At 40.6% G+C, this 17,576-nt stretch overlaps 1 protein-coding gene and 2 long non-coding RNA genes across 4 annotated transcripts in view; 2 read left to right on the top strand and 1 right to left on the bottom strand.

The window, feature by feature from the left end:
* Positions 1-776, top strand: part of LOC143474336 (uncharacterized) — a 51,963-nt gene extending 51,187 nt beyond the window's left edge. Inside the window, exon 4 of the long non-coding RNA XR_013120737.1 lies at positions 487-776. This is a non-coding gene — a long non-coding RNA (uncharacterized LOC143474336). The remainder of the gene's footprint in view (positions 1-486) is intronic.
* Positions 777-5,750: 4,974 nt separating this feature from the next.
* Positions 5,751-14,328, top strand: serinc2l (serine incorporator 2, like). Of its 2 annotated transcripts, XM_076971735.1 has the most exons (11): positions 5,751-5,907; positions 7,116-7,277; positions 7,380-7,567; positions 7,759-7,838; positions 8,790-8,927; positions 9,079-9,248; positions 9,947-10,037; positions 10,552-10,705; positions 12,047-12,256; positions 12,548-12,730; positions 12,771-14,328. In XM_076971735.1, the coding sequence occupies exons 1-10, from the start codon at positions 5,869-5,871 to the stop codon at positions 12,684-12,686; spliced, it is 1,371 nt and encodes a 456-aa protein (XP_076827850.1). In that variant the 5' UTR covers positions 5,751-5,868; the 3' UTR covers positions 12,687-12,730; positions 12,771-14,328. The 2 variants fall into 2 exon arrangements, with proteins under 2 accessions (XP_076827850.1, XP_076827849.1); XM_076971734.1 differs by having other exon boundaries at positions 12,548-14,328.
* LOC143474302 (uncharacterized) lies at positions 9,078-10,012 on the bottom strand. The gene is made up of 2 exons (XR_013120731.1): positions 9,887-10,012; positions 9,078-9,279 (listed from the first exon to the last, which is right to left on the bottom strand). It is a non-coding gene; the product is annotated as an uncharacterized LOC143474302 (long non-coding RNA).
* Positions 14,329-17,576: the final 3,248 nt, after the last annotated feature.

The raw sequence follows: 17,576 nt of genomic DNA, 5'->3' as shown, positions 1-17,576 counted from the left end.
AGACACAAGATAATGCTACATAATGCTCCACTAAGTGTGTAAACACAAACACTCGTCTCTCAGTTGCCTCCTCTCTCTCACAAACATGCAAATATCGGATAAGAAAGACCAAACCTTAACCCCGCTCTCCTATTTGTGTTGTTGTTGTTTTGCTTTTTTCAAAGTGAATCTTGAAAAACACTGTACTAAGACTATACTGTAATATAAATCCACAGTTCACTACAGACATTTTAAAATACAAAGTTCATTAAAAAAGAACAGTATCGAGTCAAGCCAGAAGGTCACCTTAATTGAAGCACTCGTTAGTGGTGTCCTCCCTGTTTTGGCTGCTTTATTATTAAAAACTGAGGGTTGCCAGGTTTGTCCTCCTTCCCCCTTCCAGCCCCTGTCACAGTTCATGTCTTTGGACATAATATGTTTGTCATTGCACTGGCCCATCTAAGACTTCAATTTTGCTTCATGTCCTGTCTACCACCTCCCATGCAGTGACAGTCCGGAGACCATCAGGAGCAGGGCATGGGGCGGACGGGGCGAACAGGGCGGCCGGGGCGGCCCCCCCCGCCCCCCGTGACTCAGCTCCAGGACCTGCTGCTCAAGCCTACGAGCTGTCTTTCCCTCCTGGGCTCTCCGTGGGCGTGGGGGGCTGCTCCATGCTTGGAGACTGCACCTCTCCTGGTCCATCTGGGCAGATGCCAAGAGTGAGGAAACGAGGTATCGGTGGTTATGTTTTGAAAAAATTTGATCCATTCGTGACCATCTAAGATAAATGCTGCGGTTTGCTTTACAGAAAGGAATATGGGTGTTACCTGTGAGGGACAGTTCAGCCAGCTTGAACGACATGTCAGGAGCAACTCCAGCCGGAGAACCAAGGATATCCGGCAGGGCGTTGCGACGACCCGATCGGCCCGATGAGGCAAAATCCAACACTGGTTCTAGTTCAGTCATGTCTAAGAGAGACAAAGAAGGACACAGCCATGAAGGGCATAACGGCAGAGTGGCATGACTAAGAAGACTAATAAGAAATGTAACTAATCACAATGCATGCAGCCGAGATGTACTGTCCCCCATGACCACTAGAGGGCGCTGGTACACCTACAACGTTGTACTTCACCACCCCCTTCCTCTCAGAGGAATGCCATAATTACATAGGCATGCATGTGTGACCCATCATGGTGTATCCTTGCCAAAGTATTGTCTTGCTCCTCCACGAATAGGCCCAGTGTAATACAACATAGAATTACACAGCCCACCAAAATGCATCCTGCCTGATTTCTCTGCCAAGTAGTCACCATGGCAACAAGAAGGGATGACCCACAGTCTTTCACATGGCAACAGGTAAGCGCTTTGGACAAACAGCTCACAGTTGCTGTTTGCCTTCACTTCCGTGTTTTGTCTGTTTTTCATGTGCGAGTGAGTGGAAATTCCTAGAGGTGTCTCTGTCTCACATGTTTCTTTTCTGCTTTCCTTCTGTAAGCGGTATTTTATTTTTACGCCATCACACAGAACTGCCACACTGTGTTTCTGACTATGTATGAACAAAAACTAATGAAAGACTCTAACCAAATGGAGAGAAAGTTCCAGATGATCACTTTATTCACTACTGCCACTGCTGGTGATAATATGCATTTCATAGTATTTTCTCTGCGTAGAACTCTTTGTTTGATTCACTTGCCTTCAATGCTAATTTGAATAATTATCATCATCATCATCATCATCATCACCCTTTCTATCCTATCTGTCAGCCTGCCTTCCTATGATCCAGGAAGCTTTATAATCCATTTTGTATGAAGCTGGAGGATTATGGCATAGTGGAGGCTGTAGCGTGAACCCCTCCCCCATGTCCTCCAGTGACTGGTCTCCATGTAATCCTGAGATTGCCTTCCTTTACCAGTTCCTTACCATACACCAAGCTAATTATTTGATATCTGAAAAAACAATGCATACATTGGGATAACATATGGTTTAGACTTTGAGATTTATTTTGAAATTTACAAACTCCCTTCAGAATCTGTAGTTAGGTGTAATATTAAATGTTAAACACAGACAATAGCAAACTGGATGCCTGGATTCTCCAAGATTTGTTTGTTTGTTTGTTTTGAATACTAAAACATTGTTTGCACCTCAGAAATGTTAGAGGTCATAATTAAATGGTTCCCAATTTCTCCTTTGGCATGTAAATTATTTTGGACCTTATTATTAAATAAGTTGCTACTCATGCAAATTTATTTATGGTCTTAAAGCAGGGGTCACCAACCTTTTTGAAGGTGAGAGCTACTTCTTGGATACCAATTATTGCGGAGGGCTACCAGAAAGAAAGTTGTTGAGCTGGGGGGGGGGGGGGGGCAAAAACATAAACGATGCAGCGCTTTGGTGCATGGCAATATAGTGAGCTGTTTTTAAAACAAGCCCGCGGTCGACTCATAACGTCCCCGCGGGCACTACGTTGGTGACCCCTGTCTTAAAGGATGTTCTGTAATAATATTTCTGCATTTGGTCAAACCCTGACCTTTGGCTGTCGCAATGTAGGAAACTATACTCACAATGTTTAAATGTCATGATCATCAGCATGATAGTACATCACCAGTGGATATAAATGATTGTTAATATATTGTAAAATATAACAATAAATCCCTATTCCACTCTGCATTTCTGGTCTTGAATAAGGTATGTTGGCAAGATATGACAAAAAGATAATTTAGCTCAAGAAGAATCCATTAGTGTGAGGTGAATGTCAGGACCTTTTCATCCATATCCTGTGTCTCCTTTGTTATGGATGGGTTTTGACAAACAGCAGGCTATTAAAACAAAAAAGCAAGCTTTAAAACTGCTCTATAGTGTTTCAAGTACCTCTATAGTGTCCAGTGCCTGCCTGTGTGTTGTATACTACATATCTGTCATTTCACCAACTGCAAAAACAACAAAACAACATACTATACGTGTGTAATGAAGAGTCTTCCTCACTCAGATAAACAGCCTCTTTGATCGGCAGTACTCAGTAATCTAAATACAGTAAATGACAAAACATAACAACAACAATAAAAGAGAAAAGGCAAAATGCAAACGTGTGGGGTCCAGATGACCTATGGACCAAAAATAAGTGAACTACAAATTAGATTCCAAGAAAGGAGATGCAAAACTACAAAAGAACATTAGAGAGCCTTAACTAAAGCAAATGTTTTTTTTTTTTTTCAGGGAACAGGAATCCATTACGACGATGCTGATATTGATGGTCATATCGCCTGAACGAGCCCACGCTCGGTAGAAGTGTTGTGTAAGGCTCTAGGTGACTGACTCTAGGTGACTGACTCTAGATGACTGACTCTAGATGACAGACTCCAGGTGACTGACTCTAGGTGACTGACTCTAGGTGACTGACTCTAGATGACTGACTCTAGATGACTGACTCTAGATGACTGACTCTAGGTGACTGACTCTAGGTGACTGACTCTAGGTGAATTACTCTAGATGACAGATAAGCAAACACAGAACACCACAGACTCTATGGAGATTCTCCAAGTGGTCTTAGAAAACGCTTCATTATCAAGCATCCTTTGATAATTATTATCTATATGTGTTAACTGGTCGAGACTTTACAAAAAACTACATAGTGAAACAACACAACAGTATGGTGCCCAATTAAAATACATTCATTATTTGCTCCTCCAGTCTAATCTACTATATCCAATAACACAAACACGCACATACATATATCCTTATCTTAGTAATATGAAATAGACACGATTTACTGCAAAAATAACACCGAAGTGAGGGCAAGCAAGCAAAGCTACTGTATCCCCCACACACTGTATCCCACATGTACCTATCGGTGTGCAGCGGGGCTGTTTCCTGAGTAATAAATGTATTCGAGCTTTTAGGTTGTGCAGGCCATTCTTATTAGCTTAAAGCCATTAAAATTAATAAAGAAAGAAACACATAAACGTAACGAACCGAAACACTACAGTGGTCATGTAATGACGCTTAGAATTTGGCTGGACATTTCGCACGTTTCGTGTATATAACGAATGGACATAAATAAACGGGGTTTTTAACCAACGTCTATACAAAGAGGAATAAAACAGTCCAGTTAAAATACAGTAAGCGAACTTACCTGTGGGAATGATATTTCACCCGAACAACACGAACACTTTCAGGACAGACTGCTAGTCCACCTGCAGCCCTATATCATCTGGTACCATCTGGACTCCTGCCGGTGGCGTGGATGGGAGGATGGAGCACGTTTGGGTGGGTTATCCAGGACCAAACCAGTGTGTGTGGGGGACACACGCAGACCAACTAACACTAGCGATACCACAACACATCACAGGCCAAAGAAGTTGGAGTTTAATCCATGTTACAGTGACAATGACAGTCAGATGCCATCATGGTGAAGCGAATGGTTCATTTCAATATCAGACTCTTGTGACATATACAATCATGAAGTTTTACTAAACCTATCGCATAACTTACATAAACAGTACATATCAGCATATATCATAAGAGTAGCCTATATAACAGCGGTACCACAATACAATTGTTAAAGTAGGATATTAATCTGGTCTGATAAACTAATTTATTGAACCGTGTAGCATACTGATTGTACTAGATACATTACATACCACTGTTTTTATTGAAATTACAGAAGGAGGTAACCAATTGGTTTATATTTTTTCTAAGAATTTCAATAAAAAATACTGTTATTCCTGAATAAGCATATTACAAAGACTATATGGGCAATTGGTCTGACATTAACACTGTGTTGGTATAATTCAGTCTATTTAGAGATTACACCAAAATTGTCATGCCACTTTCCATTAGCAGGTAAAGAGATAATACCATCAGCAAGGTTTGACATATATGGAAGTTATTCTGTGTCAATATTAAAATGAAAATGTAATACCCGTTTGCATTTACATGACTCCACAACTTTGAGCTCAACATTCAAATTCAAATGCAATGGTTCCATTTACATTTGCAATGTGGTAGACATCTATTCATATTTCATTTACACATACATTTTGATGCTTTATTTGTGCCTTTATTGAAATGAAATATGAATAGACATCTACCACATTGCAAATGTAAATTGAACAATTGCATTTTAATTTGAATTTTGAGCTCAAAGTTGCTTGTATGAGTGGAGTCATGTAAATGCAAATGGGTATTACATTTTCATTTTAATAGTGAGACAGAATAACTTCCATAGACATAAACCTTGAAGAGCCTTTGAATAACAAAATAAAAGCTATCTATTTGAAGTAAAAATGTAAATTATATAAATGGTGAACACTTAACATAATAATTTACACAAGAAAAAAAATTCAACCACTTTCTGAATATACAGAATATATAATATAAATATATAGACTATAAATATATACATATTCTCATTAACACACAGTCTGTTTTCTCTTAAAGGGGATGTATATTACAAAGGGGAAAATATTCGAGATGCGTGAAAGCAAACATTAAAAAGAAAACATTTTCTTATTCACACATAGCTCCATTGAAATATATATTAAAATGTATTGTTATATTGTTATATAAGTTGTTGTAAATTGTAGTAAAGTACACAACGTTTTCAGAGAAACAGGACGTTAAATAAATAACTACACAGTCCACGCTTTATATTTATTTCTGAAAAATAAAAGTGTCATATTTATTTCTGAAAAATCCTACCTACTCGTTAACTATTAGATCACAGCAGTGGCAGTATGACTTTTATTATTGAAGTTTGACGGTTTCCGTTTCTTAGCGCGCTATCTTATGCAGCTTCACACTCCTGAAGTGTCTACAGGCCAGCGGCGTTAAATACGGACACGGCGTCGCGTCTCGGTTCCTGTGTGCTGGTCAAACATCCAATCCACAAAAATGGGGGCTTGTATGGCGTTATGTTCACTTGCAAGTTGCGTAAGTATTTTGATAATTGTTAGTTAATTTGCCATCGTACCCAGACAGTTAGCTTAACGGAACTAATACGTTAACGGAACAAATACGTTATCTATATTTGAGCTGTTAGTAGGTCGACTGGACCAGCTAAGATCACGTGTCCAGTGTAAACCATAGACCGTATCTGGTGTAAACACAGGTGTGTTTCTCAAAGCGCCTCACTAGCTGGTCAACTGACTCCTTGACTGGACTGTCGAGGTCATGTTCGTTGGCTGTGTAACCTGGGTGGTTGTGTAATGTAAAAAAAAAACATTAAAAAAGTTTCAGGTTCTTCTTTGGTGACCCACTAGCTTGTTGGGTTATTTAGTAGGCTTGACTGGTGTACTCTGAGAGACCAGTAGACCAGTACCCCTCCTGGCACGTAGACCTCCTGGCACGTAGACCCCCTGTGATCTGATGCTCCAAAGATTATTGGATATCTTTATTTCTAGCAGCCAATAATTATTATATGCCATTCCGTTATATATTTAAAATATATAATATGTTTACTATTTTACATAAATGTTTACTAGTGCTTTCTGTCAATATTTATTTTATTTTCATGGTTTCAGTGGGTTAGCTATAAAGTATATAAATCCCACATGGTACATGGAAATGTTTTATTTGATTCTCAATTTGACAGAGTGAACAGTGGCATAATAGGAAGATACGCCTCGTTCATGATGCATGAGGACTGAGAGCCAGGAAGAAGTGGAGGGGTGATGTTTACATTAGTGCAGCCATAATGTAAACATCAACTTCGTAAACCACTTAAAAACAATCAGCCTCTACGCTCAACTTGCTGCTTATAATTTAGTTCATTGTGTAGGTCTTTAACATTTGTACAGGGACACTCCAGTCGGAGTGGGGAGCTAAGAGAAGATATTGTAATGCCATTGTATCCATTCTAAAGCCAGGGATTCCCTGTTAAATTGTTATGGCTACTTTATCAAAGGGTAAAGTACAACGTGTTTACATCTCACACAGAATTATTGAGTCAGAACCTAGCTCAATAATTGGAAGACTTCTTTGTACATTAATTTAAGACAAACCCTCGTAGTAAAATGTCTTGGGGTGTGGGGGTTACAGGGCTCCCAGTAGAGATTGTTCTGACACATTAGCTTAAGGTGGTCTCTGCAATATAATTCAGTGTAATTCTCTTTGTTTTTGTCCGTGCCCTCTTCCTCTAGGTGTCATGTCTGTGTGGCTCTGCTCCTTGTCTTCTGTGTGGCTGCTGTCCATCATCAAACAACTCTACAATCACACGGCTGGTCTTCTCCTTCTTCCTGCTGTTGGGCACCCTGGTGTCTATTATTATGATCCTGCCTGGCATGGAGACTCAGCTCCGTAAAGTGGGTACAAGGTTGCCCCATGTCGTCTTTGCATGTTTTATTGTAACTAACAATGCGGCACCATGAGATCAATTATTAATTTTTTTTGTGATATTTCTTCAGATTCCTGGCTTCTGTCAGGGGGGCAGCACTATACCAGGTGTGGAGAACCATGTGAACTGTGATGTGATCGTGGGCTATAAATCGGTTTATCGCATGTGCTTCTCCATGGCTTGTTTCTTCTTCGTCTTCTCTGCCATCATGATTCGTGTGCGGACCAGCAAAGACCCTCGTGCTACTATTCAGAATGGGTGAGCTCTAGACGTATTGTAATGACTGTGAAATGGATCCGCTTGTCTCCATGGTTCATTTATGAATAATTTGATATCTTTCTTTTCTGATCTGTGGTGTAGACGTTGTGATTGCATTCTACAAAGTGTTTAAATCCTCAGGCTTTTTATCTCATTAAGGGCTGTGTTGTCTGTTGCTTGTATATCCACAGTTTCTGGTTCTTTAAGTTCCTGATCCTAGTTGGCATCACTGTTGGTGCCTTCTTCATCCCTGATGGAACATTTAATACTGGTTCGTATAGCATCGGACACAGTGTCTGATATAGACAAGTGTGACCATCAAAACAGTATATCAGACATTGACTGGAACATGAGATAATAAGAAAATGGATGACTGCATATTTTGGGAATCTTAAAATGTTTCTCCCTTTACGAGTCATCAGCTTGAATTGGCTCTTAATGTTTAGAGCCTAGGATACAGTCATTGCAGGATGTGTTTTGATGTGTTTGCTTAAATAAGAGAAACCGGTTCTGTCTGTGTGTGCTTTGTAAAAACGAGGAAGACTGACACGAATGTTGCAACAGACAATAATGACAAGCTACAATACAATACTTATCCAATAAGTATAATTCAAATAATATATTTTATTGGAATTTTGGGGAACCAATATAGGAAAAAAATTATAGTGATTGTTAATGGCTCCTGTTATGGGGGGAGGGGGGGTTATTATTGAGGTTTTTTATTTATTTTTACGTTGTTGCTTATTGTATTAGTCATAACTTTGCTGCTCCTCTGACAAAACAAAATACTCTCAGTGAGTGAAAACTTGAAGCACAGAAACAAGCACTACTGAGAATACTGTTTGTTCCATCACACCTACACTTGAACGTTAGGATGACTCACGTGGAGATATTCATGCAAAACATTAATGCAAAACATTCCTGTAGCAGATAGTAATTGTCAGATGATCCTTACAAATAAATAAGCTGCATCTGTGAATGTACCATAATGGTTATTTCAAAATATCTTACGGATTCATGCACTCACTACACTCAATAGACGTGTAATTTTGCAAGCATTTGCGAATCATTTGTTTTAATTACATCAAGCCCTCAGTGAGCTCAGGCAGGTGTAGTAGAGCGGAGAACACAAAGGTATATAGTGGATGACATCCTCATGACTTAAGTGTTTTATTTCCTCTATTATTTCTGTCTGTATTGACCGTATGTTCTGTGTGTGTAGTGTGGTTCTACTTTGGCATTGTGGGCTCCTTCGTGTTCATCCTGATCCAGCTGATCTTGCTGATTGACTTTGCTCATTCCTGGAACGAGCTGTGGGTGAGGAACTCTGAGGAGGGCGACAGTAAAGGCTGGTTCTTTGGTACGGACCCTCCACCAGGGAATCTGTAATCACCTCAGAACAAAAGGTGTTGCCAGTGTATATCTGACACCCGGCGAGTAACCTGATGTGTGTGTGTGTGTGTGTGTGTGTGTGTGTGTGTGTGTGTGTGTGTGTGTGTGTGTGTGTGTAGGTCTCCTGTTCTTCACCGTCCTACACTATGCCTTGGCCTTTGCGGCTGTGGTGTTGTTCTACTTGTACTACACGCAGCCTGACGGCTGCACCGAGCACAAGGTGTTCATCAGCCTCAACCTCATCTTCTGCATCATTGTCTCCGTGGTTTCCGTTCTACCCAAAGTGCAGGTAAGGTTCCGTTGATCCGCCCAAGCTTGCTCTGCTCCGCAACACACACACACACACACACACAGACACACACTGGAGATGCTGCAGAGAAACGGGTTCTTCCCCAGGTGGGGTGTGTCAATGGAGAACAAATATTGTTGACCTTCTTGTCAGAGTTTCTGTTGTAATTAATTAATGACTTGTACTGTGAATTGCTGTGTGTTTGTTTCCATGTTTCGGCTAGTGTGTGTGTGTGTGTGTGTGTGTGTGTGTGTGTGTGTGTGTGTGTGTGTGTGTGTGTGTGTGTGTGTGTGTGTGTGTGTGTGTGTGTGTGTGTGTGTGTGTGTGTGTGTGTGTGTGTGTGTGTGTGTGTGTGTGTGTGTGTTTGGATTAATTACTGTAGAGGGGACTTTCATGGGTGTAAATGGATGTATGGATCAATATGCTTTAATAAAGGACACTTTATGATGTGAACGATGATAACTGTGCCCCATGTACGAGTTTAAAACAGAGCAGTAAAAGTACAAATGTGTGACTGACCTTAACTGGTATATTGATAACTATGGGAGGAAGGTGTGTGTGTGTGTGTGTGTGTGTGTGTGTGTGTGTGTGTGTGTGTGTGTGTGTGAGAGATCGTGATCGATCTCAATCAGCCTTACTAATGTTGGACAGTGTTCAGAGAACCTGCTCCTCCTAACTCCACCATCTTTGTCCTGCAGGAATACTCCCCTCAGTCTGGTCTTCTCCAGTCATCTCTCATCAGTTTGTACACCATGTACGTCACCTGGTCGGCCATGACCAACAACCCAAGTAAGTCCAACATAGCAGGAGTTACTGTGCTGCTTTCTGAAATGAATAACGCTTCATGTTATTTTGGCTGCTGAGGGTTCCTGCCTTTCAGAGGTCTGTGGTCTAGTATGGGTACCGGTATTTGATCTCCCTTCCTGCTCTCCCTCATACCCTATTACTTACAGACCTGATACTGAGAGCTGAGTTACATGTAGCCCTGAGAATCGTGGGACACAGTACAGCCTTAATACTATTGGTTATAATAAATATTATAAATGTATTTAAATGTTTAATTTTTTTCTTTCAATCCTGCAAAGTAGTTTTAAATTTTTATTATTTTATGTATTTAGGTTTAGATTCAACAATCACTGCATGTATTATTATTATTATTATTATTATTATTATTATTATTATTATTATTATTATGCTGTATTATTCCCTTTAGTGTAACTATCATTTCTAAGTTCAATAGCTCGTTCTTTGTTTCTTCTGCTACGTATGGATCCACTGATGCGTGTGCTTGGCTCACCCTCAGATCGGGAGTGTAACCCCAGCCTCCTCAGCCTGGTGTCCAACACCAGCTCCGTGGCAGAGCCCAGCCCCACCACTACCCCCGGCACTGTGCAGTGGTGGGATGCCCAGGGCATTGTGGGACTGGTCATCTTCCTCTTCTGTACTTTTTACGCCAGGTACAACATTCACCAGACACCTTATAGGGTAAAACCCAAGTGTGTACTGGTGTCGGCAAGGTCTGCAAATTTTAGCTTTCACGTGGATCCATTGAGACATGAATACTATTTGTCAACATAATGGATGTTTATCTTCTGAATAGTGCATCAGGTAAAAAGAGAGAGGGGGGGGTATAAAGATGTCTGTAAAGTAAAGGCATACCTGGCAGTTCAGGCTGAATCTGAATCTTAGCTGTTCAGGACTGGGAGACTTGACGGTGTTCTGCTGACTGCATTCCTGTGGGAAGATGATTGAGTAGGAGGCAGAATTTATTTAGACAGCACATTTATTTAAACACAACCACAGTGGACCAAAGTGCTACACATTCTCCATTATAACATTATCATGAGACTAAACTGATACAATCAGAACAGTAAAAGCTAAACCTTAAAACATAACTAACTGTGAAACGGTCACAGTCGCTCTTCTGTGAATGGACCTCTTCACTTTGACGTAAATGTAAAGAGTGAGCAGCCCTAATAAGGCAAGTTGGTCCAAACAAGTGAGGCGACCGCTGCAAAGGGCTCGATCACCTCCGCTCTCGAACGTGGACCCGGGCATCTCTACAAGCATCAGGCCGGCAGACCCAGGAGCTTCTAGGGAAACACCAGCCTGTAGGATCCCTGCTGGGTCTGATGGTGTCATCCCACTCGAGGCTTTAAAAACAATGAAGTCTTAATATCGATCCTTACTTTCACTGGAGGCCAGTGACGAGACACTATGGGTAATATTGACTAACACTTACTACTTCCGGTTAAAACACAAAAGTAGCCATTTGTGTTGATATTACATGATATTACAATTTTTCAGGTTCATGTTTGTGGTGAAGCCTGCTGTTCTTATACTGAAATTCTCTGCCTCACTTGTGCACCCCCTTATATGTGCACCCCCTTATATGTGCACCCCCTTATATGTGCACCCCCTTATATGTGCACCCCCTTATATGTGCACCCCCTTATATGTGCACCCCCTTATATGTGCACCCCCTTATATGTGCACCCCCTTATATGTGCACCCCCTTATATGTGCACCCCCTTATTTTCCCAGACTGATCCCAGGATATATGATGGACATGAGTGGGATAAAAAGTATAGAATGTTTTCAAACTAAGTGCTATGCACCTTTTGACACGTTTCAGCGCTGTTCTAATAGCTGTCTAGAGGGCCCTGGAGGATCCCACACCGGGTCCATATCTGTCCCATCTGCACCTGTGTTTGTGGAGGGGGGGGTAATTAAATGGACACCGGAGCTCGTCCCCGGCTGCAGCTCCCCTAATGAGCGGCTGCTCTCTCTGTGCACAGCATCCGCTCGTCCAGCAACACTCAGGTGAACAAGCTGATGCAGACGGAGGAGGGGACAGGAGCGGGGACGGAGGACAAGGTGGGAGAGGACGGGCTGCGGCGGGTGGTGGACAACGAGGAGGACGGGGTCTCCTACAGCTACTCCTTCTTCCACTTCCACCTCTTCCTGGCTTCTCTCTACATCATGATGACCCTCACCAACTGGTACATGTACGTAACCCTGCTGCGTTTTCACTGGGATTTTCATGACGTCGTGACCGAGCAGTATAGGCTAAAGCTAAAGTGATTCTTTCTTCTGTTTTTGCTAACTCCAACTGCACATGGTGGAGCGTGATAAAATGTTCACTTTGAATAAGATAAGAGTGGAGAGTAAGAAATACGAAGGCTGTACGATTTGAATGTATGAAAATATGAAGGCGATATGACTTAAATATCGGTTGTGAAGCAGGCCAAGCATACCCGTGTCATTATTTCTTTTTTTGCCCTCTGCTCTGCTCCCAGGCCAGACACCACCACCCAGGCTATGTTGAGCAGCATGCCTGCAGTTTGGGTGAAAATCTGCTCCAGTTGGCTCGGCCTGGTTCTGTATCTCTGGACTCTAGTGGGCCCAGTCGTCCTCCCTAACCGGGATTTCAGCTAAGTCTCTGTCTCGTGTGTGTGTGTGTGTGTGTGTGTGTGTGTGTGTGTGTGTGTGTGTGTGTGTGTGTGTGTGTGTGTGTGTGTGCGTGCATACAGTATCCGGGTGACAGAGCGGTGTCTACTTCTTGACACTGTGGAGCTGTATCTTCTAACACGCAGGATTAATTATAATAAATCGGTTGTGTAGCTCCTTGTGTGATGTGCCCTGACAAATCCGCTCTTGCTTGTTTTCAGTGACTCAGTTTGACCGTAAGCCTTTTTAATGGTGCAATTTGAGCCTTGTATACAAGATTCCTTTGATGTTATTACTTGTATGCTTGAACTGATGACACTAACCTGATACTGTACACTTCTGATACAAGAGGAGGTGATGCACAAGCAACAGTTCAACAGACCATGTCCTTAGTGGTCTAGCCACGAATACCAATATGCATGTTTCTGCTGCTGCAAACCGCCTCTACCTGAAACCACGTTTTACAGAACTTTACAACTTTCTGTAATGGGGCTGAATCTTTCACGTTGGTCAAGCACTTTGTCCTTAAGCAATTTCAGAATGGATGGGAGCACGTGTCACCGAGCCGGGATGGTGTGCAGAGTGCAGTGGCCCCAGGGAGGGCTGAGAGAGGCCTCTGTTTGTCCTTGCCAGACCCTAACTGGAGCCCCATACAGGCAGTGTGTCTCTGAGATAAGACCAGCGAGACACACCCTGTTCTACTGCGTCCCTTACGCACGCTGCTCTGATGAGCAGTCAGAATGATGGTACTAAACTGTATTGGAAATCTTCACATGGTGGTATTTCAGCCAATCAGAGGTGTATACATCTAAGATGAATAATCAAATGTGCAAAATCATGCTGTGTAGTACTCGAGGAACATTTCAGTGCTAGTTAGGTTGTGGTTATAGTGATTGTAGTAAACTTTTTTTTGTAGTTTGCCTTGCATTTAACATTTTATTTTTTACTCTTTAACAATTCTGTGTTCTGTAGTTTCTTTTTTATTAAATTATTGTGTTTTTTTTAATTGGCATTTGAATTCCCTACTTCCCATTTCGAGATATCTTGGCACTTTATGCACATTTTCCCCATGCAAGCATGTGATGAAAGTTTAAAGTAATAAATATTGTACATTTTAGAATGTTTGTCTTGTTCTGTGGATAAAGGTTTGTATTGAATATGAAATGGAATATCACATGAACTTAACTCTGTAGCTCAAAGTATTCTGGATGTTCTTGTCAAGTATTGTGAATAGTCGATTGCCTGTATTCGGACCCAAGTTCTCCTGGTGACGTTGGAGGACTTGTGATTATAATCTTGGTAATTAAGCATGTTCACGCATCTGGCCTTTTTGCCCAATTTAAGCAGTCAACACATGCAAGTTGGTATGTTCATAGTCGTACATTTGTAAATGTTTTTGAGCAGTGTTGATGCATTAAAAGTGCCTTCAGTCATAACCTGGCTTATTAACAGCTCTGAGGTCAGTTCCTAGACCTAAAGACACAAGTGCCTTTCTCATATTTTTACCGTCCACGAGTCACAATATTTGCATTGCACAATACGTCTACCCACAAACATATCAGTTATTTATTGTAGGTTGATCTACATCTGTCAGTGATTTTATATTTCAATAAATCCATTCTGGAATTAATCATTTCACTCATGTCTGTTTACTTTTAGTTTACTTTTAGATATGAGACTTCTATTTGTTGTTTGCCCACTAGGGGGAAGTGATGTGCTGCTGATGTCATAAATCAAATAGTTAAAGGCCTTCATTAATTATGAAACATATAACTGTATTATATATTTAAAGAGAGAGGAAGTTCTCACGTGTTAAATGTAATTGCATTTCTAATTCTATTAGAACAAATGAGTCCCTTGCATGAAAAAGGTGTGTGTATAATTGATTTTTCACATCAACGGATATCTCTCATCACCTTTCGCTCGTCTTTCCTGCTGACTTTTGTGTCTTTTTAAATTGCACCATGCGGTTCTGGAGCTCTATTCCATGAGTGCTTAGCCTCGGGACCCCAACATGGCCCCACTGAGTATAAAACAATTTTTCATTAACAAGCAATTACTGCACTCGCACTTCTGAGGAGTTTGGCATGATACCCAGCCAAAACAAGTCTGCTGCCAAGATGGTTAAGTGCTGGCGCAGACATTTAACATGGTTTAGTTTGAAAGGAGCGATACAAAATGGAAACGCGCAAGATTATATTTCCACAAACTTGTGGAGTAGGTTGGGTGTCTGAAGATCAAGGAGTGTATTGAAGTGTAAGAGATTAGCCCTTCCAGTCAGATCTAACTGCATTTTTCAGAACATTGTTCTGAAAATTTGCGAGTACTGGTACTTCCTTGATTTCACATCATTGTTCTGCTTAATTTTGGAGGATCATAGTACATATAAATATTTTAAATTTTAAATATTTTTTTTTTTATATTGAGAGTAATTCAATAAAATAACACTAAATCCCTATCAGGAATTAATTTTAGTATTATTTATATTGATTCACTTCAGCAGTGTTAAAATTTACTCTGAATGTTCACATGTTCATTGCTGTACATTTTAGTAGGTGTGTCTGGATGAGTGAGCCAAAAGAGCTCTTAAATAAATGTCTGCACCTAATTCTGAAGACCTAAACACTTCTGAAGAGAAAACAAACGCTTGTGTGCCTATGCATGTCATTCAAATAAATATGTATTACTTGGCATTGTGCTTAAACTGAGTAAGTCAGCAGGACTGCACTACTGAACTACTCCATTTTCTTCCAGCTCAGAGGAGAGCAAATAGTTTTTGGCCCAGCCAGCTCCAGAAACTCAGTGGAAGAGTGAAGGTACCCAAGGGAGATCTTGGCATATTCATTATGCTCAGCCTCCAGTCTCTTTTTTTTTTTGTGGTTGTGAGTTTATACTTCTGGGAAGTTCTGACCTATGCTCAGTAGTGTCTCAGTAGTCCAAAACACCTAGAAAGTGGAGAAAGCAACAGTTTTTGGCAATGGTTGAAAAATAGATTTGATCAGAAATGAGGTCAAAGACTATTCCAAATGTTGCTCTGTGTTAGCAATGCCAAAAACAACATGGTAGCGACCGGTAGCAGAATGTTGCGCTGGAACATTAGTAGACAGGAGCCACTACCCACCGGTCATTCAGTCTGCCACAAACAACCACATTCAATGGCTACACGGCTGAAAACGAAACATCCCATTCATCTGCTTTTCATCATCCTCATCACCACTAATGATGACAAATGCTTGAATTCTTTCAGTGAATTGGACACTGGTTGGGGATCACAAAGCAGACATGTTAGCTGCTTGCTGTACTGGCTCGCTCACATTTAACAAGACAACTATGTGATCCCAGTTTAGCCAGATTTCCATCACTGTTCAGGAGTTTTCATGCATGTCAACACCTGAAACATTCGGCAAACTCCAAAGGAAGCAGTTTGATTGGTTTTCTTGGCCTTGTTTCTGTGAAAAATGCATTGGTTTCTAGGGTTCTGCTATCATGCAAACCAGTATGCTACATAGAGTTACAAAATATTTGTCCACTTTTTATGCTGCAGTTATAGACACAGCCAACAAACATTAAACATGACTTTTTTTTAATCTCATTTACGCATATTTCAACAATTGAGAGGAACTCATATGATAAGATCCTAACAGGGAAATTTAAGAAAATAAAATGATTGTAGCAGGATTTCTCCAAAGAATGTGAGAATGTGTTAACATCAATGATGTTAAAATGTGACATCTTTCATGTTAAACTAGCTGGCTACCTAGTTAATAAATATACCTGTTGGCTTCCCAATAGCTGCTTGTATTTGTAAATCAAAAATCTTTTTGTTACAAAGTATATCATACTAGATTAGTAATAATTTCAATAATCCTCACTATTACTGCTGTCACCAATATCTCACATTACAAGTTGGAATGATATTGACCTAAATCATCTCCAACAAAGCCACTAGTGAAAATATTAGTAAAAATAATCCTTGGATGTAATCCAACCATATAACTGTTTACCTAATTATATGGTTATTAGAATAACAGTTTACTTTTCAATAAAGCAATAAAGTGTTTTTTTCTTTACTGAAAACCATTTGTGTGCACCTCTTGTAACACAACTCAGTCAGGGAGCCAAAATGTTGCTAGGTTGTCCAGCAGAAAGAAACCTTATGTTGACGTATTTGCTGAAACAACGTACAGTTACCGTCTTCTGCTGCCTTCATCCTCTTACAGTTTATACAATTATATTAGACCTTTAGATGTGGCTTTTAGCATGAGGTTTAATGTGCAAAGGGAAACAGAAATTACATCATCCTACGACTTTTTTTTTTCAGAAGAGCTCATCACTCTCTCCCTGTTTTACTGTTTTTCTATTCGTCTTTTTTTTTAACAGTGAACATATGACCAAAACCAAGACACATTAGTAAAATGGCGCAGGTATCCCAGTGTCCTCGCCCACACACATACTCAATCGTTCACAATCAATGCGGGACAAGGTTATTGTGGCTTTGTGATGCCCTGTCCTCACTTCAGCTCTGTGGCTCAGTCCTCTGTTGAACACAGCCCCAGGGAATTAACTCACTTCCTGTTCCAGCCTTGCCATCAGAAAATAGCAGCAATGATGCAATTTTGGCCCAGAACAATCAATAGGTAGAATTGTATTAATGCTGTTCTTCATTTTATGAAAATTTGAATGTGAATATAACTATTATGCATAATTAACCTCTTCCACCAAGCCCTGTTGCACAGTGATGATAATGAATCCTCGAGTAGAGATTTTCACCTGTGTCAATACAGCTCCATGTAACCCTTAGTGGATGCATTTTGGGTTTCTTTTACCTTTCACCTCTTTCTTTAACCTAATGCTGTATTACCTGCTCATTAAAACATA

Source organism: Brachyhypopomus gauderio, chromosome 13, assembly GCF_052324685.1.
Source record: "Brachyhypopomus gauderio isolate BG-103 chromosome 13, BGAUD_0.2, whole genome shotgun sequence".
Taxonomy (NCBI): domain Eukaryota; kingdom Metazoa; phylum Chordata; class Actinopteri; order Gymnotiformes; family Hypopomidae; genus Brachyhypopomus; species Brachyhypopomus gauderio.
Note: the sequence above shows the minus strand (reverse complement) of the source record. Positions and strands in the feature narration are given on the sequence as shown.